The sequence below is a fragment of the Phalacrocorax aristotelis genome, chromosome 1 (assembly GCF_949628215.1).
Source record: "Phalacrocorax aristotelis chromosome 1, bGulAri2.1, whole genome shotgun sequence".
Lineage (NCBI taxonomy): Eukaryota > Metazoa > Chordata > Aves > Suliformes > Phalacrocoracidae > Phalacrocorax > Phalacrocorax aristotelis.
Genome location: NC_134276.1, coordinates 196,762,594 through 196,785,996, shown reverse-complemented (window position 1 = coordinate 196,785,996; position 23,403 = coordinate 196,762,594). Strand labels below are relative to the sequence as shown.

Sequence of the window (23,403 nt, the reverse complement as noted above, 5' to 3'; positions counted from 1 at the left end):
CTTGAATCTGTCAGGCCTTAAGGTGCCCTTGCACTTGGTAGCAGGTGAAATAAGTCCTGCGTGTTATGTATCAAAAGTCAGAAAAGACAACCGCTTCACCCCTGAACCTCCACTCCATTCTCCTGGTTTCGTGCCATTAAGCATCTTTTGCAGGCAACAGGATATGCTGATATGAAGGAAGTGGAAAAGAATGGAAAAACAAGGACAATTTACCTCAACTGACAGTAAAGAAAGCTCTCAGTTATCCAAGGTAAAACTGGCAACAAGACAAGACTATTTGTGCAAACCAAAGAAAAAACACAGACCATGCAAAATATACAAATTAGGCTTTAAAAGCAGTAGAGTACATTGACTTTTGAAGAATTTGTAAACATGTTTCCACAGAGATGAAGCAGCTTTAAGAAGTACAGTGCCCAGCAGCCAGATGTGAACACAATATTCCATGTTCCAAGAATGGGTGGTGCAATAATCCTGGAGGTAAATCAGGGTGGAAAGTAATTGTACAACACCAAATCAATCCACCCATAATTATTAGGGGGGTTATTATGTTGCAGAACTACCTGATAATTATTACTAATAACATTATATGTTATGATTAGTTTTAGCTCTGTCTCTTTGCTCAAAAAGATATTTTCTTGACTGCATCGTATGACATGCAGTTGTGGATACTAAATGGTATCCAGGAGAAACTGTTTCTGTTTAATTCCTTGGTTGTTGGGTCAAATTTCTTGATCCAGGCCTATCATCTTGCCCATTCCCGTGTCTGTGTAGAAATTATTTAAGGGAAGTGCAATGTGTATATATATACATTGTCAAAGATGACAGTTCTTTACGAAGTACTCTATTTGGGTGAATTTGACCATATTATTTGACCCTACTTATTTTTAGGAGAGACTGTCATGACTTAATTGAATTCAGTCCTTAGTTATTACTGCCTGAGATATGGTATTATTAGATGTCACAGGCTTTGGACTATCTCAGGAGAATTCCAAGTCATATCTAGGTGCATTACTGACATAGGATCCGTATCAGAGGGAGGCACAAACACAGTTTTAGGGACTACTGTCTGTTTGTAAGCAGGGACATTGTCCTACTTGATCACAGTTTCTACCTTCAAATTGAGAACAAATAAGTAATACACTGGATAAAATTAAATTACTCTTTCACTTTGGATTTTTTCCCATTAATTTTATGATACAATTTGAGAATTGCAAAACTCATTAATAATAATTTAAATGGATCATATCATGCATGAGGATATTAGTTTTGGATCATAATAGATATATGATACAAGGAAGAACTGACAGAAAATAATTTTCATTCTATAAATCATCACAGTATGAGACTCATTCCTGACTAATTCTTCAGTAAGCTCGCACCTTATCATCTTTTAATCCCCCTAGAAAATTTCCTCTGGAACACACACCTCTTTCCTTTTCTCACGAGTAATTTGATCTACAGCCCAGAAGACATAAAGATACATCTTGCTACACAAACCATCTGCTGAGTAAATCTTGCCTAAATTTTATGTTTATGAATTATAACTGTAATTAGCCCTACATGAGAGAGGGATTGTTGCTGTAATAAAAGATTCCTTAATTACGGACACATATAAACCCAGGCATAAAGAAGCCAAGGTTTATTATTCAGCATGTAGACACTTTCCTTGTACTTTTGCCATCAACTCAACCACAGCAGATTATTTTTTTATCTGATGATGCAGCAATCAACCCAGAACTGTCACGACAGCAAAATACACCTTATGTATACTTGTATAATAAAAGCCAGAGCTGAGCAATGAATACGCAATAGAAATTATTAGATGGATAATTTGAAGCCTCAGGCAAGAAGATGAAATTGGAGAACAGCAAAAAAAAATTGCAGAGAAAACCCATTAATAACAGATCCACGCCAACACCCAATAGAAAATCCCGGCTGTTTTTTGTCTAATATTTCTTCCCTACAAGAATTGTAAGAATCTGAACTACTTAGGACACTGACAGTGCTAAATCTGTGAGCATAGCTAAAGCACACTACAATTGCTTCACTGGAGCATCATTCCATGAGTATAAATTACAGTCACATTTTAAACCTATTTGCATATGATTTACCACAGTATCTGCTGCATCTGTGCAATCAACAAAATTCTTAAACAAACTAGATATGCTCTCCTAAGATAACCACATGGTGCACTTCAGTTAATAAATACCAAAATTCACTACTTAAAAGTACTTACACTAATTATGAAATTGATTACATTTCAGACTGACAGCCTCTCTTTCACAATAGATTTCAATGCACAGTAAATTCAAAGGGTTGTACACAGAACTGGTTGTTCACAGTTGTACATTCAGAAAATATTTCAAACTTTCAAGGATATTGAACAACATGGTGATAACCTGTGCAAATACATTTTCTGAGAATGTAAGGCTTTTTTAAAATCAATGGTATATTGTTATCAATGCCTGGATATATTACAGTGAATTTCAAATACTACAGTAGCCCTTATGTATAGTCTAGAAGAGCGGAAGGGAGAAGCCAGAGTCAAAGCTACATTGCCAAATACTCTGAGCTGATAGCTGCAAATTCTAGGAAATAAGGTCATCTTTTTGTTGCAGCTAAAAGCACAGACTACTGAAAAGGTGCTCTATTATAGTTACGGTCTTTTAAGGTAATTTTACCTCAAATAATAAATAATAAAATGAGTGACTATAGAGAAGGAAATATGGAAATGAGTGTACACCCACTGTTGCACAAGTGAATTAGGATGGAGACTAAAAAAATGTTTTTTCATCACCCCTATAAGGCTGAGTCATCCTAAATATTACTTATATTAAAGATAGCTGATAAGTCATTTTTAGGCAGCACTGAAAACCTACAACCAGCTCTGCTTCATGTACATAATCTTGAAAGATAAGGATCTTTAGTTTACAAACTCTTCAGTGCCCAAATTCTATATCCAGCTAAGAGCTAATCATCTAGTTCAAGCTTACATGCATCATTGAAGCATCTCTGGCAGTCAACAGAGAAGGAGAACCCCTCTCACCTCCCTCCCAGCACATAAATCACCCTGTCCTAAGATGGGTGGAATGAATCACTACCTCGTGGTACCTGTAGTGAGTCTCCACTATCTAGATCTGCATTTGTGTAATATCCAGCACAGATTATAAGTCATAACCAACAGTATTGCAGGTGTCCTTCCCTTTGAGACCAGGGTTGAAGGGTTTGGTTTCCTCAGCTTGTGCTGCCTTAGGGCATGAAGGCATGCTTCAGCTAGGCAGAGCAAAGGTCAGTGCCCCCGTTTCTTCTTCTACCTTCCATGGAGTTTGTGTAACTGGCAGCTCAGCTGCCTAATTCTGAAAAGATTCATTCACAGTCCTTGAGCCTTGGTTCACTCTGCTTGCCAGCAGAAGACTAGAGACTTTTTCAGGTGGGACTTTTAACTGCATCCGTTCCACAGACATGTACTTTGTCTCAACACGTGTCCCATAAATGCCATGCTTTCAGAGTAAAACTCATGACAGTTGTCATTTGGGTCACACCCTGCGCCATAGCATTAGTATCTCACATGCTTATGGCTCAGCATCGCAGCTTCTCCCGGTCTATGGACTCTCTGCCACGCGGATCCAGGAAAGGCACCACGGAGACAAGCCGTGGTCAGAGCTGGGCCTCCAGCTAGGACTGTCCTCTCAGAGGGGACTGCCTGCAAGGCAGCTGCCTCATACTGCCCTGTCAAGTGACTATGTGCACTGGAGGAGTGATTGATGGAGCTTTCGGAGTTCAGGTAATTCAAGAGCTTGTATTATTACTGTAGGTAATGAGTAGAAGCAATAAACCATGTGAAATGAATAAGCAAATTCTCCCAATGACCATCTATGGTAAGGAGCATTATAAAGTGACAATGAACAGTCATTATTAACCTATTACTTATCAGAGCCTGCCAATTTCCAATGTTTGTACAAGGCAACTGGTGGTAAATACCCTGTTATGACAGTGATCCGATGTCACCAGGAAAGTGGATTTATTATCTGCAAGAAATTATCTTTATCTTTCAGAAACAAATTTAGCAAAAATGTGAATGATGTATACTCACTGGAAGGTTTGCTCTTACAATGAATCCCCTGCAAACAGAAACAAAAGTATTATAAAAGCTGGGGTAATAATAAAAAACAATATTGCTTAATCATTATAAACAAATATAAACATACCTTAAACAGGTAAATATAGTCACAGTCCACAACAGAAATAATTTTCAAGATAAAAAAAAATATTTTCAAATAGAGTGAAAATGCACACCGCTACTGCAAATGACAGCCTGATATATATGGGGACATGAGATCAGCATTATCCTTATTTTCATGAATTTCTACTGAGGTGTAATTATTATAACAAGTATAACAGTTCCTTCAAATACAGACATAGTTTTATCAGGTACTGCCATTCACACTGACCAATAGCTTATTTACTGTTTGTTACTTTACAAGGAACTGCTTCATACCAGGGCAAAGAAACCAAGCAATTTTTTAATGGAAGATATCTAGAACTATTGAATATGATTTTTAGAAGATCACAGTAGGCCAGTGGAAGGAACTATTACAGTAATTGCAAATGAAGTCTAGAAATAAGACTTGCCTTTTTATTTCTGAGAACTATCTGGCTTAGAATCCTGAAAATTAAATTACTCAGGCACAGTACTTACCGTGTTCAAGTGGGAAAGTGTTTTTGTAGGAGGCACAGTGAACCTGACACTGAGATTTTAACAGATTTCCAGCTATCTTTCAGACAGACTACATCCATTCATTTTCCCAGTAAAATAAACACTTAACCACACACTAGAATTCTGTAGAGTATAAAAATAACAAATCCTATTTTTACTACTATGCATGACATTCTAAAGAAAGGCTATTAATTAGCCAGCAAATACTGCTTTCTGCTGTTCTGGCATTCCGGCTTCTGACACAGGACTTATACCAGTATTCCTCTGTATACAGCATGTATGTTCTCTGTTTTCCTTTAAAATCAGTGTCTCATTCGTAAAGACACTTTTATCACACCCACAAATGGAGCAGGCACCACCTTGTCTCCTCTGCTCTCAAACAGACTGGCAGGTCTCAGTCCTTTTAAAACATTTTAGGATCTTTTTAATAAGCCAATAATCCGCAAGTTTTTAAGCCAGCAAAAGTCTCTCAGTGGACATTTGGAAGTTTTTGAGTTGTAGGCAGAGACTGCAGCCTGGCTAAGCATTAGCACATCATAAAATAACTATTGCTTGGTCTTCTGTGAGGCTTTTGTCCACAGACAATTCTGTCCTCCTCATAAATATAGCTATAGAGAAAAAACATATTATTTCTGCAGGTGAGAAACGACAGCATGTTAGCTACCCTGTGGCAGCTGCCTAGAGTATCTGAGAAGTGTGTTTTCTGTCCTTCATCGCTGTTTTTAAGTTTTTAACTAGATAAGCTTGTTTTTAAAGAACGCCTTTAGAAAACCAATGAGCAGTATCTAAGCTCTATTAGTTCTCATTCCTTTGTCCTTTTGGCACTTTTATTTTTAAGAATCACTTCTCAAGGTAAGTTTTTATCTTTTACAATTGGCAGTTTGTCACTATGACTCATAAAAGTGCAGATGCAGAAAAGGTGGTATTTTAAACCAATTTTTATAATAAGACAGATCATCATATACTTTCGTAGACAGAAGATTATCAAAATTACTTGTGACATTGTTAAAGATATTACTTTGGCTGCTTCTACACAATAATACATTGACACTCAGAAAAGTAGGGCTTGTTGTGATAGGACAAGGGGTAATGGTTTTGAACTGAAAGAGGGTAGATTTTGATTGGACAAAAGGAAGAAATTTTTTACAATGAGGATGGTTGTCCAGAGAGGTGGTTGATGCCCCATCCTGGGAACACCCAAGGTCGGGTTGGACAGGGCTCTAGCAACATGACCTAGTTGAAGATGTCCCTGCTCACTGCAGGGAGGTTGGGCTAGATGACCTCTAAAGGTCCCTTCCAACCCAAACCATTCTATGATTCTATGATTCTATAAAGGAAATCAAACTTTCTTACATAACTGTTCTAAAACTGGGGTACTTATATTTCAGTTGTTTCATAAATTCTCCAAATCCCCCTGATTGAAAAATGTAACACATGCAACCTCATTTCTGATGTAATGTGTCCATAGAAATATTTGTCATTTATTAATTATTTCTGATCTCCAAAAAAAAAAGCTTAATTGATAGCTTGTTGCTTCTCCCAATGCACATTAATCAACAGGAAGAAGACCATAGCTTTCTGAATAATTCAGTGCAACACTAAACCAGTAAAAGTTGAACATGCCAGCTCATATAAAACTACTGGTATTTTAAGTGCTGTTTCAAAGCCCTAATTTTGAATTATTTCTCATCAAACCCTGCAGGAGTATGCAGAAGGACAATTTGAATTCAGTCTCTTTACTTGAGGTTCTCCATGGCCTTAGGGAGTAGAATGGACAAATGTACAAAATGACTGCAAAAAAAATCGAGTGAGTGAGTTAGGGAGCTGGCTTTCTTGCTGAGAAAGCCTAAGTGTTGGATCAAATAATTGATGAGCCACTGCTTACTGGAACAAATTAATCATTCATGAGGTTGATAATTTAGCAGATTACTTCCGTATTTTTAACTTCCCATGTTGCAGCCAGACTATTGAAAATATTTTGGTTAGGTGGCTTGAGAGAGTTCCCAATTGCCAGTCAAAATTTCTTAGAACACCATTTTTAAACAAACTTCTTTAACCATAAGTTAGAGACAGTAAACGGCTGTAAACAACAAAAATCTCACAAAATTCAGAGGATTCAGCCTTTCACCTAAAGAAGGCCAGTGCTTTGGGGTCCCTGTTATGACACATGAAAAATGCAAATCATATGTAAATAAATTATCTTAAGTTACAAACATGAAAAAAAAAAAACACCCACCTCTGTGGAGCTGTGGGACAATGCAGAAATCCTCCTATACCTTCTTGTCTATCCTAATTAATTATTGTTTTTCGGTATTTCTCAGATGAATCCTAGCATCTGAGCACTTTCCAGTACTATCTCGCATTTATTTTCTCATCTTCTCCATGGGAAAAAAGAAACATCCATCATTGATTTTTGTTCTGATAGAGAAATATTTTGTCATTCTTGGGCACTTGGTTTTGTTCTGGGTGAGAAGTTGTTGGGAAGTTTTCCATAAATAATCAAACATTTGCACAAACACTTGCCAGTTACAGGGACTATTTGATCACAGCTCAATCCCTTTTTTTTTTAATAAGTGTTTCTTTTTATTGTACAATACCAAAGGGGGGTGGGGGTGGTATTTTCTTTTATAATCATTTTGCAAAAAAGTCAAAAGAGACCATTTGTCTCAAAGAAGAACTCAAATAAATTAACCAAGTTCCTCTCCCACTTTCTATATCTTTTGTTTTCAGGAATTTTCAGTGATGAATGCAACAGAAAAACATAACACACTAAAACAAGAATGGAAATTTTCTTCCCCTTTCACAAATGCTGTGGGTGTCTTTTAGGCAAAAATAAGATCCTGAACATGATAGCACATTTTACTCCTATACAGAGAGCATCTTTGATTCCTATCTGCTTTGGCAAAAAGCCTAAGCAAAATATACTTACACAACACAAACAGTTAGGGATTTTCCTATTTCTCTAGGGTTTTCCCCATTTGTGGTATTACTCAACTGTAGCTAGAGGTTATCTGAAGAGACACCACCAACGTGCAGCCTTCTGAATAGAAGGTGTGGTGCCAACTTTTTAGCTAGCACAGCAACTTCTCCTCAATCTAAGCCAACCGTAATATCACATTGTTTTGTTTAAAGAATGTAGAGAAGAAAGTGAGATCAGCAGACAAAGATTTGGATTTGGGGGCACAGAGAGTATTTTCATGAATTACAATTACCAAGGAAAAGAAACAAAGATTGGACCTGTTTCCCATTTCCTTTCATATCTTCAGGCACTGAATCAATTGCAGAATTGTAGAAATTCTTCCCTGAATGTTCTGTCATGCAGGAAAGAGTCTGAGGCAAATTCGGTTCCACAGTCTACCTGTTAGCTCTGCTGCACCTCATTCATAGAAGAGTCAGTGCCGTTTCTTCCACAACTCCATCAGGAATAGGAATATGCTTGAAAATGCTTTAAGATGTATTATTTAATTGGGACCAGGTTGTCAGACACTTAACATTCATTCATTAAGGTGCCTACATTAATGTCAGTGAATGTAGAGTGAACAGTTTTTCCCCTTTTTGAGAGATCCTCAGTGGCAAAGCTATTACCTGAACCTATTAGGTTCAACTGCCAGAGGGGGCAGAGTAAAAGGAACATGACCATATTCTGATGTTTCCCTTTATTCCAGCAATTTCTGTTCTTTGACCACTGTTAAAAGTAAGCATGGGACTGAACGTACTCTTACAACAAAGGGAAAGTGTGTCTTGCAATAACTGATGCTCAAATTGTAGCCAAAAGACTGATAAAGATGATTAATTTAATAATGTTCTTTTTGATTTCCAGTTGAGAGGGGATGCTCTGTACAAATCCATCTTATACTGCACACAATTAGAGAGGATCTCACAGATCACTGGGTCTAGTCCCTTGATAACCACAGGTATCACATCATCTAATCCCTTTCAAAAATTGGTGAAGCTTCATTTTTAAATCAGTCAGGCTTTCATGTGCGCTGCTCCAATAACCAAGGCTATTCCAGAAGCCCAGTTCTCTGCCAGCACCAGATCTTTTAATTTCTGACATAAACACAATCATGGTTAGCTTGTGTTTACTTCTGATGGTGCCCAATATCTTTTCACTTAAATAGGTGCTTTCCACCTTGGAATTCACTTTCCATTTATCTACAACCAGTAATATACCTTTTCCCAGGTTTTGTTTTTTTTTTTCGAGACTATAAAAGCCAAGCTCTTTTATTCCTCTCTAATAAAACAGGCTTTCCTTCTTACCATCACCCTTTTCAGCAGCTATTTCTGCTTTAATGTTTCTGTCCAAATGGAGTGACCAGAACCACACACTAGTTCTGAAGACAGTTTCCCACTAGTGTTTTTTTGGTGCCTTGGAATGTGGTAATATTCCTTGCCTCAATCGGGAGCACCACAGCCATGTCATATCAGTAGCTATCCTCCCATACAGAGAGGGAGCTACTTACCCCTTTCTGTGTAAGCAATCCAGCAGCAGCCTTCTTTTCTCCATCCGTTCACCCCATTCAGTTCATGGAGGGAAGAGGATACAGTTGCTGGGCCTTAAGAGTCCTAAATGATTTCTCATGGCCTGTAGTGAAAAACCTGACAGTGCTAATGTGGTCTCAATCACGTCCATAAAGAAAAAGGTCTTTGAGCAGTGGACAGCCACAAAGTGATAGGGACCTACACAATTTAGGAACCTTGGATGGAAACAGAGGGGATTCAGAGCTGTACCATAAGCTCCTCAGACTATCAACAAATGACTGCAATTTCTTTCATAGAGACATTCAGCCCCAGAAACTGTCTAGGGAGGATTTCACAAATGGAAACAACTGAGTATGCTTTAGCTTCTGCCAGAGCTATTTTCACAGGCAAAGGAGATAATGGCTTTGCACTTTACATGTCGTTGATGCTGGTGAGGATAGGAAACTCACAGGACTTTTGCCATTCTATTTTTATAAAGGTCACAACTGTATTTATCTTACCAAATGTAAGGAAACAGAAATCTTTACAGTAAGAGAAAGCACAGGGATAACATAATGATTCCTGTTCCACTAAAAAAAAGTCTTAACTATATCACAGTCAAGCATTTATACAAAAAAAGCATGTTACTGGAAATGGGTGAAAAGGAAAAATAATAAGCCTACAGAACACACTTGGCAATTGAATAAAATTGTGGTTATATTTACTGAGAACCAGGGGGATTATAATGATTAATACACGTAATATGAAAATTTAGAACTGTTAAAAATTCGTAGTTAGTACTGCTGATCCAGTGTCCCCAAAAGACCTTTTCTCAAAAGGAGCATCTGTATTTGTTTTGACGTCATGTGTAATTACTTCCATTGCCAAGGTAAAACTATCTTACTGATGATCCTTTTTAACTTTTGGCAAACCACAAGGTTGTTCTTCAACTTTTACTGACAATGTGGTGATCAGATAAATCAGATACACTGTGCAATGGGATCAGCTAAGCAATCATAGAAGGAAGCATTTGGACTGTTGTCCATGCAGAAAAGAAATAGGTACCTGAACTTACGGCAAAGCATTATTTTGGAACTACTTTGAACTACTGCTTCTACAAGAGTGCCTGGATGTTGCTGGATTTTTTTACAGAATGCTAAACAAAACATCTGAGTCATGCCTGTGCATTATCCAGCTCCAAGCATCTTTGCATGTGTTCCAAGCTGAACAAAAATAATCCCATCAGATTATTGCAGTGCTGAACCTGAGAGGATAAGTACTACTGAGAAGTGGGGTATTAAGCTCAGGCTCAGTACAGTGCAAGCGAAGTGACACACTTTTCCAATGAGTGCTGACTTGGGTCCAACAGAGCAAGGTAACCTCTGCCTGTGTTAACGCTATGCTGATGTGCTCTCAACTAAGCGGTGAACTGACAGTGAAAAAACAGGAAAGAGATTATTGGGTTTATTGAAGATTATTGGACAACCTTCAGTAAGGTTTCACAGTGGTCTAAAGCATAGCCTTTTACCAGTTCTTGCTCCCCGCTCTATTTGCCATTTCACAGGTACATGCAAACGTATGCGTGCTGTCCTCCACAACCTGTGGTTTGTCACAAGGCCAACGCTTCCTTTACTTCAGTAATGCAGGAACACATGACTAACACAAGACCCTCAGGCCCCTTACATTTTTGTCCTTCTGTTTACCTGGTGCTATTCAGGTATAATAGAGATTTCTGTCTTCAAATCAATATGTATTTCCTCCTTCACTGTATTGACGCAGAGGATTCCTGCTCCCGTATTTCAGCTGGACTGCATGTGGCACATAATGTCTTCTGACCTACAGCTGCATGGTTGTATCCCTCTTACAGAGCAGAAAAAGTGATAGAGTTGGCAGCACAGTAGTTATATTTCTGGGGACTCTTTGCAGTGACATGCATTTATTCTATAAGTGAATGTCCAGTCAAAACAATATTGCCTTTGAGGTCTTACAGCTGGGAAGAATATTCCCCCCCTTGTATTTTTTTAAGTGAATGGTATGTACAAATAATGCTGCGATACAAAAAGGGTCTACACAGAAACCACTTGCTTTTAAATTTATTGGACCAAAGGGAGCTATGACAGTCTGAAATAAAAGCTGCTTGTCCTATTGTATGCTTCAGCTCCAGAACTAGAAGCAGAATTTGCTTGAAGCAACAGTATGCTTTAGCTTCTATTTTTTAGAAATAAAAACAAAAAAAATTAAATAAAACAAAAAGTCAATAATTTTGATGTCATGCTTCCTAAAATATTAATACAAGTTGTTAACAAAACAGAATTGCATACAATAGACAAAGTAAAATTAAAATGCAATTTGAATGCCATACCCTCAGCTGGTATAAATCAGCACCATCCCATACATAGTGTGTCAAAAATTTCAGACCGCTCAGCTACTTGAAAGGACAACTAATCTACCAAATCAGCACTTCTAGTCTAACAATGAGACAGGGGCATTCTAAAACAGCATTAATGGTTATTTCAATGAATGACTGGAGATATCATACAGAGAATAACAAAATGGAATCAAAGGCAGTTAAGGTGGAAGGGGTCTCTGGAGGTCACCAAGTCCAGCCTCCTGCTAGAAACAGTACTGTCACCAACATCAGATCATGTCAGCCATTACTTTGGCCATTTCTTGAAAAAATGGAGGACATAGTGACAATCCTGGATATCCCATGCTTTGAGGTTAGGATGGTATAGTGATCTCTGTAGCACAGAAGAGGCTACAAGAAAAACTTAGTGAAGGTCCCTCAGCAGCACTGACAGCACTGAGACTTGCAGCCTCAGAGGTGACTGGAACCAGTGGGCAGTGAGATTGCCACAGAGAAGGAAAAAGAACAAAAAAGGCAAGAACTGAAGTGAAGATTATGAGAAAAGAACCTCTGGGATAGAATTTCTCCTCCTGCTGCTGCTGGAGGCAGTGGTTATTTCTTTTGGAAATACTTATTTTTCTTTTGGCCTGAAGATCTTTTTCTATTCCATTTACATTCTTCTCATACATACTAACACTCTTGCTCAGCAAAAGAGGGAATATATTGCAGGCCTGGCTTGCCAGTGCTCTGGCATACACAGCAAAGCCCTCACCACTTTGCTTTAGACAATCACCCATTTTGCTTATGTTTAGAGTCAGTCCCAGGAGCAGAGCAGTGTTCTGCAGTACACTGTGACCTTTATGAATTATAAATGCCATCCTGCTCACATTCACAAATTGTGGAGGACTATGGCTGAGTGAAATTCTTTCCACTGATTTGAATGAACTTTGAATCAGATCAGAGTGGGAAAAACAGCTGGACAGGGGAGAAAAGATATAACAAAAGGCTCATGGGTCGAGATAAGGACAGGGAGAGATCACTCAGCAATTACTGTCACAGGTAAAACAGACTCAACTTGGGGAAAATTAATTCAATTTATTATCAATCAAATCAGAGTAGCATAATGAGAAAATAAAACTTAAATCTTAAAACACCTTCCCCCTCACCCCTCCCTTCTTCCTGGGCTCAACTTCATTCCCAATTTTCTCTACCTCCTCCCCACCAGCAGCGCAGGGGGACAGGGAATGGGGGGGGTTTGTGGTCAGTTCATCACTGGTTGTTTCTGCTGCTCCTTCCTCCTCAGGGGGAGAACTCCTCACAACCCTTACCCTGCTCCAGTGTGGGGATCCTCCCACAGGAGACAGACCTCCATGAAGTTCTCCAGCCTGAGTCCTTCCCACAGGCTGCAGTTCTTCATGAACTGCTCCAGTGTGGGTCCCTCCCACGGGAGACAGTCCTTCAGGAACAGATTGCTCCAGCGTGGGTCCCCAGTGGGGTCACAAGTCCTGCCAGCAAACTGGCTCCAGCATGGGCTCCTCTCTCAGTGGGGCCACAGTTCCTGCCAGGAGCCTGCTCCAGCACGGGCTTTCCACAGGGTCACAGCCTCCTTCAGGCTGCTCAGTGTGGGGTCCTCCCTGGCTGCAGGTGGATATCTGCTCCACCATTAACCTCCATGGGCTGCATGGGACAGCCTGCCTCACCATGGTCTTCACCACGGGCTGCAGGGGAATCTCTGCTCTGGCACCTGGAGCACCTCCTCCCCAGCCTTCTTCAGTGACCTTGGTGTCTGCAGAGTTGTTTCTCCCACATATTCTCAATCCTGTCTTCGGCTGAAATTGCACAGGTTTTTTGTTTCCCCTTCTTAAATACATTATCCCAGAGGCACTAGCACTGTCGCTGATGGGCTCAGCCTTGGCCAGTGGCAGGTCCATCTTGGAGCCAGCTGGCATTGGCTTACTGGACATAGGGGAAGCTTCTAGCAGCTTCTCACAGAAGACACCCCTGTAATGCCTCCGTTACAAAAACCTTGCCACGCAAACCTAATACACCTATACAAACTTCAGCTTTGCCCAGGAGAAAAGGATTGCATAATTTCCAAGTAAGGCAATTTCTTTGTGCAGATTTTGCACTACTACTGGTAGTAAAATGAAGCCAAAGTTTGCAGTCATTTGCAAAATAAAATTAAGTCAGCCAAATCTAAAAGAGGATTTAGGTACCTGAAACGTAATTTAAGCAAACCGTGGCGATCTCAGCCAAACACCATGATCCATAACACCTTATTAGTTGCAACCTAACACTAGAGGCACCTAAGTTTATTAGGCACTTCCCTTTCTGATCTGAAAGCTCCCTGGATGCATGTAGTTTGGTGTTCAGCGCATGACCAGAACAAAGCTGGAATGACACTTAGCTCATGCTAAAGCTCTTTGGGATAGCACACACAAGTGAGACACCATGTCCCCAGGCATAGCAGGTGGCTGGAGGAGATTTAATAGTAACAGGTCAAACTTTAAAAACTCAAGCCTAGTCTTTCAAACTGGAAATATTAGAAGAGGAAAGCAGAATGTGGGCATGTTCCAGCTTTTACACTCTAGATTTCAAGTCCTTACCTCAAGGGACAGCCAGGTTCAACATCCTCCTTAACCTGAAATAGTTCTAACCCTAAGTTGTCTGTTTGCCGTGCTGCCCAGTAAATGAGAGGGCTTCCCAGGCCTCCTGTCAAAGCAGTGATATTGTATAGAGAGGAAATAAAAGAACGATGGTCTGAGAGAAGGTCAGGCCAGTTGCAGTGTAATTTTTAAAGCTGAGTGCTTTCAACATTCAAATGGGAGATTGTTTCCTACTTCAAAGGCCACTTATATTTTATTTTAAGCAGTCATCAGAAAAAAAACCAGAAACCGAAACTTTGGAAGAGTGGCTCTCAGCAGCTACTCTGTAGAGAGAATGTCAAACTCTGGCTCATAACTCAGGTGGCTGGGCTCTAGGGAGTGGAGTTCAGACTAACCCGGTGCTTAACATTTTCCCTTGCCTAAATAGAGGCAGCACCATGCTGAGCGTGCAGGTTTCTCACACTGCCCTGACAAGTTGCTAATGCTTTCTCATGATCTCCATTTAATCTGTATTTAATAACCTGGAACCATAGGAAAGGAGCAGGATTGTAGAATGGGTGAATGTTACACAGATACTATCCTGAAAAGTTGGGGGCAGAGTGGCTTAAAAACAAAAATGAGCTTGCTAATCCCAACCCTGCCAGCGTGGATCATGTACTAAAATTTAGAATAACAAAGCTCGCTTGGCAATAATTTCTTATAACAGTTTCAAGACTTTGGAGGCCACATGTCAGGGCTGAGACACCCTTCAAAGCCATGAAGTGAAACACAGGAGCACATGTTTCTGGGGTTTATAGCTCACATAAAAATGGTGTTTCTCCCTGTTCTTCTACAACAGAGAGAATTTTCAAACCTCAGTAAACTTGGAACTACCTGATTATAGCTCTTCCTACTGAGAATTATTTTTAAATGTTGACTTTGGTTTTATTCTAGTCTTAGCTTATTATGTTGTTGTGTAAGGATGTAAAGCCATACAAATGATCCCTCAGGCCATGCTAGAAGCAATGGTAGAGTAGTCTCGGATGGCAGTCCTGAGAGGCCACTACATTCCTTCCTGGTGCCACAGTATCACTTAAGGAACTGCTTCCTTTAAAGACTTAATGACAAAGATGCCTGACCAGCTCTAACTGTGCTTGCTGAGTTACAAAAACACTCTAGCCACAGCAAAATGAGGAAAATCTTGGTACATGTAGGTGAATTTTTTTTTTGCAGTTTTTGCAAGTATTTCAATACTTGAAAATTTTTGAGAGGATTATTTCCTAACTATTCATACTTGTATTATTATGGCATCTGAAATTCTTAATCCTGCATCAGAAATCTTATACCAGAATCCCTGCATACATGCCTTTCCTCTCCTATCAAGAGCAACAAAAGCCAAAATCACTTTTCCCTGAAAGAGCTAGCAGTATGAGTACATGAAAAATTAAGAAACATTCCTAATTTGCGATGTAGAAAAGCCCTACTGAAAATATCTATACTGTCCGTTCCAGCCAAAACATCTGCAGTTTGAGGTAACTGATACAGAAGCTACTTATGAATAAATTAGGAGATGCTAAGGAAGAATAAATTATATAAAATACAAAATAAAAGATAACTACTCAAAAATTCATTATGTAGTCTATTTCTCTTTTTGGTGTTAACTCATAATTTTGTGGGGGTTTGGGGTGGGGGAAGAAGGGGAAAAAAACCCAAACTATGGAATAATCATATAGTTTGGCTTTATCTTGTATAACAACTGCAGTTGCTAAAGTTAGCACTGTCCAATTACCAGAGGCAGAGGTCCAAAAGAAGGTCTTCCAAAGAGGCAGGATTCTGCCAACTTTACAACAGCAGCATTGTTTCACCTGACTCTCCTGATCACACTGTTGTCCCTAGAGGCAGCAATAATTTTGGGCATGGCCTCAGCTTAACAAAACCATCAGCGTTCAGTACCTTCATAGGTTGCTTCACCCTGTCTTATTTTTAATGATAGGCCTTACTCACTGAAAACCACCTATGCCACACATGCGCCTAAAAAGTGTTTGTGGTTTTTTCCCCCTAAGTGGAAGGGAAAATAAGCTACAAAGGCAGACTAAATGGTAACACAGGTGTGACCATGCTCTAAAAATTATTCTACTATATCATATATAAACATAATATATTGTAAATGAGGGGGGAAAATTAAAAGAACATATACTACTGACCAAAACTAAACATGAAGCATGATACAAGAATGACAATTGCAAGAATAAATTTAAAAAAACCCCAAACCACAAATGAGGAAGAATATAATACAAAGATATCAAAATTTGAAAAGTAATGGAGAAAACTGTCATTGCAGTCATGGAAGGAAGAACAGCATGTCAGGGAAATAAGGAAGTGGGAAAAAGATCAAGGAAGTTTGCATATGTAGGGATGAAAGGGAAAAACAAAACTGGAGACAGTGAAATGTATTAACTGCAATAAATTCTATTTCCTCAAAGTTTTTCCAAGAAAAGACAATGAATGCACGTCTAGTACTGTACAATGTTGTTTATATGATTCATACTTTCTGAAAATATGCAGGCAAGTAGAGGCAACTCCAAGACAATCAGTTTTCCAGAAATGATTGAAATTTACCACACATATTTAGAGGAATTAAGTTGAGACATTTTCTAGCAAGAGAAAGAGCCGCAGATAATTTGCAAAGTAAAAAAAAAAACTCTCTTCATTTTTGCATAGACACTTCCTGAATGAGGTGGTGTGTCCCATACAGTTTTCACCGTGAGTCCCATATTTTGCGTGCTGAAAGGGCAGGATATGCAATACAGCGAGACAGGTCTTTGCCTCTTTTGACTGTTCCAAAGCAATAAGTGAAATATGACTTGGAAGACCATCTTTAGATCCCACAAAAGAGAAAATTATGAATGAAAGCAAAGATATTGGGGTTAGAAAATAACTCAAGATACCATCTACTCTACATTTCTGCCTTAGGAAGAATGACCTTTATCTGAGACATATCTGAGAGATATTTGCTTAGCGTGTGCGGAGACCTCTACAAGCTCTGCAGGCAATCTGTTCCACTGCTCAGCATCATTAGCTACTGTGACTTTCTAGCTTATTCATGACCTCAGAAAATTCTGGCCCAGTGAATTTCTACAGATGTAAAGGCAGGGTCAGGGCTGTGACGAATCCATATCACATCTAGGCATACATTAATTTACCAGTTCTGCAATCATTCCTAGCCAAGTTGTTTAGAGCTGGTCTGGAACTTCCTCAGCAACGCACTGCTCTTCAGGGCATACTTTCTGTTTCATGTTTTTAAGATGGCAAATAATTTCATGGTTTTCCAAAACTAGTTAATAAGTGTTAACAAAATCAGAAAAAAAATATTTTCCCAAGAGTATGAAAACTACTATGAAAACATCTGTGCCAGAGTTGATATATAAAACGTAGGGATCTCTTGTGGGGATGATGGTAATGCAATGCATAGGATTTCAAATGTGTGTTGCTGGTTTGAACAGTCTGGTAGCTACAGCATGGTACATAGGAGTTCATGGCTCCCAGAAATCAAATGATCTTCAGTCAGATAGGAGGAAACTCCTTTCTTAGGTCCAAATTACCTACCTAGCTGGGAGTGAGGACTAGCTTCTCAATGCTGAGCCAAAAAGCCAGGAGAATATCGAAAGCTATCCTTAGAAAGAAGTCTTTTAAAACCTCTTTTTGGTCCTTCTCATTTTTGATCATCCCTGGTTCTCTCCCATGCACAGGCATTCTGGCGAGAGAGGAAGTACGGGACAGTATAAACAAATATGACACAGTAACAGGTACAGCATTGCCAGCTCCAGCAAACATACAAATTAAGCTAATCCTAGACCATACTGCAAGAATTCCAGCTAGATCACACACATGTTCTTATTAAAGTTATTACCACTCCTAAAAATTTGTCCCTCCTAGATTTGATCAAATTACAAGTAGCTTTCCAACTGCAAAGCAGTCAGTCAGACAGCAATATTCTGCAGCTGTGGAAAGCACCTACTCCTAAATCTCAAGATTCACCACTGAGCTTTGGATCCAAATGGAGCTGAAGGATATCTTCCCTCCCTAAGATCAGGGCTGAGAGAGATTTGTGAGCTAAAGTTTGCTGCCAATAATAAAGTTCAGCTGCTCCCATCTCCTGCTGAGTTTGCTTATATATCCTTTATTTAAAAAAAAATCTACCTCCTGGTACAGGTACTGACTGAACGTGTTTATGTTGATGCCCCATGATGGTGAAGCTTCTAGCACTGCCTTGTGTTTCAGTTTCAGGACACCTTGTCAGGTCCAGTTCCAACATCTGTTAATTTTGTGCCCCCAGCTTTCATGATGGTCTGCAGTACCTCTGCTGTTGCTACTCCAGTGACTTATCTCTTTCCAGGCCTTGTAACCTTCTTCCAGAGTTCTTGAGGAAGGGAGAAGGGAGAAAGAATAAACCAAGAGCTAAAGCTGCTTTTTTTGCAAATTCTGAATTGCAGAGCTTTCTCCATCCCCACCTCCCCTGAAAGAAGTGGTGGTAAATGCTCTAATAATGAGGAACACCAGGGAGTTTTGAAGTCTCTGCTCATACCTGTCACTGTCTGTTTTCTTCCAGTGGCCTAGAACACAGCAGGAAAAATGGAAGCTAAGCATCTCATGTCATTGTCAAGCTATATTTGACCCTAAGAGCAAATATAAAACACAGTCCAAGAGATAAGTCACCTAAACTTGCTAAACTGCAGCTCTCCTGACTACCAGCAGAGAAGGCAAGCAGGGTTATCTAAGCAAATGGGTTAATGTCACTCTAATACAGTGACTCAACATGATTGAGCCCCGTAAGTATGACTGCTTTGACTAATGAGTACTTAACAATTATAGTATTCAAAGCACTTAATTAAAACATATTATTAAGACACATCACACAGGAAGGTCAGCATTATTTTGTACTTGTGAAAATTGGAGAAAGGAAATTACTTGAATAGGGCCACACAAGTGAGTCAATGGCAGGCGGTGATGCAAAACCCAGGCCTTCTATCGAGAGCATGCTCTCATGGGCTGTGCTGCATCTCAGCAAATATTAGCAGAGGATACATTTTATTTTTTTAATGCATCTCCTCCAGTCAGGTATATTGATGCATACTCAAAAAAGTCTGTGGTGAATCATCTTCCTATGTTGGAACTTCATACTTTATATCTCTCTCATGCTCATCCTGAGGAAGCCAGGCCTCTGGTCAGACATTTTCCATGTCTAAAACTAGTTTTTCAAACAAATTTTAGAGAACAACTGAATTATGTCACATAGATTATCATGTCCAATTTTAGAGGCTTGGGATCACTTTTAAAATAGAAATTGCTGAAAAAAAGAAGGCCAGTTTATGTCAGCTGAGTTAGTAGCTTAAGGGTTGTATTATAACACTGGTTTTGCAGTGTGCAGTATTCAGGAAGAATGGACTGATCCATGGCATAAATATCCAGTAAAGAAACACCACATACTTTGATTATGAATAGCATGAACAGGCAGCAGCTATATCAAGAATTTGCTGCCAATAACCTTTATAATTGCAGGGAAATCCCAGATTGAGTTTAGGGTTTCTTTCTTTATTCATGGACTTTGGAAACATTACTACATTTAATGGCAGACAATACAAATACTATTTCATAGTTTTCTGGAGAGTTTTTTTTTAAAGGTAGTGCTCTTGATCTTTACCAGCTGTTGAGTCAAATTTGGTGTAAGCCTTTTTCTTTGTGTACAGCCTGCAAACAATGTGGATTGTAAAATGAGTAGGGTGCAAACCCAATTTCAATTGCAGGCTGGGATTCCCCTATGCTTTTACAGGGAAACTTGGTTGATAATGATGTTTGCTATAGGGTGAGGCATGGAGACCAGCCCCATTGCATTTAACTTTGAATACCAGAATATCATGCAAGCTCTAAAGCCAAGCCATTAAAATAAGGAAGGAGAAATAAATCATAATGCATAATAAAAGCTTGGTTGTTCCTTTTCCATCACTCAACCCACAATTGTATATTTTCATGCTGTTTAAATTTTCATGTAATGCTTGCATAAACATCCAATGTTCTTTAGTTTTTTCCTTTCCCATACTGAACAGAAGTACAGTTTGTGGTATAGTAATGAAACCTGGATATTGCTGAATACAAGGCAATGCAAGGATGTCTTGCTGAGTACTCATGGTAAACTAAGAATGATTCATAAAGTTGTAATAAGATCCAAAACCTAAACCGTCCAGTGTCAAGGATTTTCAAGTCACATACCTCAAAACAGTTACATAACTATTTCCCTCTTAAGTACAACCAACGCTTTACTCTGATAACAGTACCCAGTGAGGTCAAAACTGAATACAAATACTCAAGGGACATAGCCACCTTAAAATCTATTCTTCTGGTCAAACTGAACAGTTTCAGTTATTAAACCTACTCAAAACCTTCTGACAATACCCACAGTTTGGAAAAGGCAGAAAAATGCAAATTGCTTTTCATTCCCCTGTTGCTTTATGAAGAACCACACCACCTCAGAACTGACCCTGCAGAAGAGAAATCCACTATACAAACTTATGGGAAAACATCATAAAGAAAAAGCTATTCTCTATAATCCTCACTTGTAGCAAAGCAGCTACAGAAAACTTGATAGTTTTAAAATCACAATATCTCATTGCCACATTAAGCAAATTGCTAGAAAAAAACCAGCATTGATTCTCTGCTTTGTGATCTGATGTGCTAAAGCAGAAGAGAGCACACATATATTCCACATAGACAAAGGCAAATTGTAACCCCTGGTTAGTGCCCATATAAAGACCGTTATAAATGATAATAAAATAGTGTTATAAATTATGAAGAAGATAAACTTCTCTCTTCTAAAGTAACTCAGGTAGGAATGGGATTGAGGCCACAAATTTGTTCAGTTTTGTAGCAAAATTGAAGTTACTTTCAAAGGAAAAGGAAAAAGGTGTTCTTTCGAACAAACTACTCATGAGACAGTAAAGTTCATGTAGCTAAAATGTTTTGCACTAAATTGAAAATGCAATGCTGGGAGTAATTTGTCCTGTTGAGATCATGATTGTTCCCAGTGAGAAAACATTTTTGTCTTAAAAAGTCATTAATGCATTCAAGATTCTACTGAATACAACTAGCAGAGAGAACATGAACCACATCCTATCTTTAACATCACAAATTATGGATTGATATTGATTAGAAACAATGTATTTCCCCTGCAAATGAAAAAAAAATTACACTTTTCTCAGTTATCCGACCTTCAGTATGGGAAAAGTTGTAAGACAAACTCTCGAAGGCAAAGGATGGGATCCAGTCTACCAAACCTCAGGGTAGTGTCTATATCTTAGGCATCTAGTGAATCAGTCTTCTTAACAAACATACCTAAGATATGACAGAGAAGCATGCATTTTAAGGTCCCCAGAGGTAAATCCTATCCCCTAGGCTGAATCCCACCAAAAAGATTGCTATTGTTTTTTACATGCTGAGTCTGATAATCATATACTCTTTGGAGGGATAAATTAGAACAATAAATAATTTCTAATTTAAACTCTCGTTGCAGCAGACCAAGGAGCATTACTTATTTAAAATAAATGTGTGTTTGCATTCATAAACATATGTACATAAAAATTCTTGTAAAGTCCTCAGGTACATCTAGAGATTAATCTCTTATTACTATATTTTATTATTTTAAAAACATTATCTAAGTGGATAGAGACTACAGAATTTGCATGCAGGAATATTGAACTTTACACATAGAGGGTTTTTTTCCCTCAGTCTAGTATTTTATAAGCATCTTTATTCCTAGTATTTTCTAGGATACACATACAAAATATAGAATAAACTGCTGTAACACGTACTAACTTAATATCTGGGTAGTACCACCACATTTAGACAATCTTTAGTATGTCTCATTGCCTGTGCTAAACACAGGCATCTTCAAGCAGAAGTCTGTATGGACAGCCAAATTCTTTCATGCCACGAATTCCGCTTCTCTGCAGCAAGTACACAGCCATCATCCTCTACCAAGACTGAAAGTCAGATTCCCTATTATTTTATCCTTTTTTTACTTATCTTTCAATGTACTCTATTCTTACAGTTTCAGAATGCCAACAGAAGCAGAACATCTCCATACTGCCCCTTTGTGGGGATATTTAGAAACATACAAAATTCAAAGCTGTTAAAGAGATGTTATGGTTCACACTCCACTTTTATGCACATACATAAGTCATTAAATTTAATGCTGCAGTTACATTCATCCCACAAAATGAAAAACAGCTTTTACTCTTTCTCAAACTTAATTAATTTATTCACAGGAAAGTCAGTGTTTCATATACTCCTAACATAATTAGCGATTTCTGAAGCCTCCCTTTCCTCCCTCCCTCATCCCTTTGGCACCACTGTTGTTGTAAAAACTGACTCTCCAAAGTAATGAATATGAACTAAACCATTTTTTTTCAAATACAAAAGACAGATTAAAAAAAGGTACTAACAACAGCACTTGGAAATAGTGTAAGGTGCATTTTCTTACTCCCTTCCTAACAGTCATCTTTGCCACTTTGGATACTTAATTTAGAATGACAGCAATATAAAGTGAATGTTCAGGACAGCTGAAATATTTTCCCGGTTTTGTTTTCTTGCTTTTGTTACAATTGTTTTGGCAGCTTACAACTACTATATCGATAGATAGCAAATAGGAACAAGTAAGAGATTACCTGAGAACATGAAAGTCCACATTCTTCAATCTTGGGAATAATCTGACAATCAGAATTCCAAAAAAGAATTATTAGAAGAATCTGAACATGAATACTTATCATCCTAAACTGAAAAAAAAAAAGCAAAACCTCAGAAGAAACCTTCTACTCTGACAATTCTCCCTCTCATGCCAAAACTTTAATATGAATTTTAGTCCCTCCCACAGCACCTCTGAGCTCCTCCCTCTAAAACTTTCCAAAGACAGAAAATTGCTAGTTAGGGGAAATATAAAGCATGTTCAACTCATCTCTTATGTACCGTAGTATAAAGGGGGAGATGTGAATTTCTGATAATCACAGTAAAAGCCTTTCCTTCTGGATTTCATCAAGTCAGCTTTAGATCAGTTTTAGCAATTTCTTTTCTGTAAATTCTATGTATAAATGGGAATTTTGTTTCTAGAGTGATGTACCAGGCAGGTTCACTGGAATCCAAATGCATTCTTACGTCTACTTATTTTTCTGGTTTTCTAATGCATTGAATAAAAACAGCTTTGCTGAGGTGGGTAGTCTTGGAAGACTGGTTTCTTGTTTTTCATC

General features: G+C 38.6%; 1 protein-coding gene across 8 annotated transcripts in view; it reads right to left on the bottom strand.

Annotated features, from left to right (window-relative positions):
• The window catches only part of IL17REL (interleukin 17 receptor E like), a 55,370-nt gene extending 32,343 nt beyond the window's left edge, over positions 1-23,027 (bottom strand). For 5 of the 8 annotated variants that reach the window (XR_012659256.1, XM_075084848.1, XM_075084764.1 and 2 more), the window contains exons 1-2: positions 22,828-22,981; positions 4,094-4,121 (exon numbers count right to left, since the gene is read on the bottom strand). Coding sequence is in view for 7 of the 8 variants with exons in the window: in XM_075084848.1 (XP_074940949.1) it covers positions 4,094-4,121; positions 22,828-22,929 (130 nt within the window). In the remaining variant the exon portion in view is untranslated. Of the gene's footprint in view, positions 1-4,093; positions 4,122-22,827 lie in introns of all 8 variants that reach the window. The other 3 variants (XM_075085111.1, XM_075085202.1, XM_075084942.1) reach the window with 2 other exon arrangements.
• Positions 23,028-23,403: the final 376 nt, after the last annotated feature.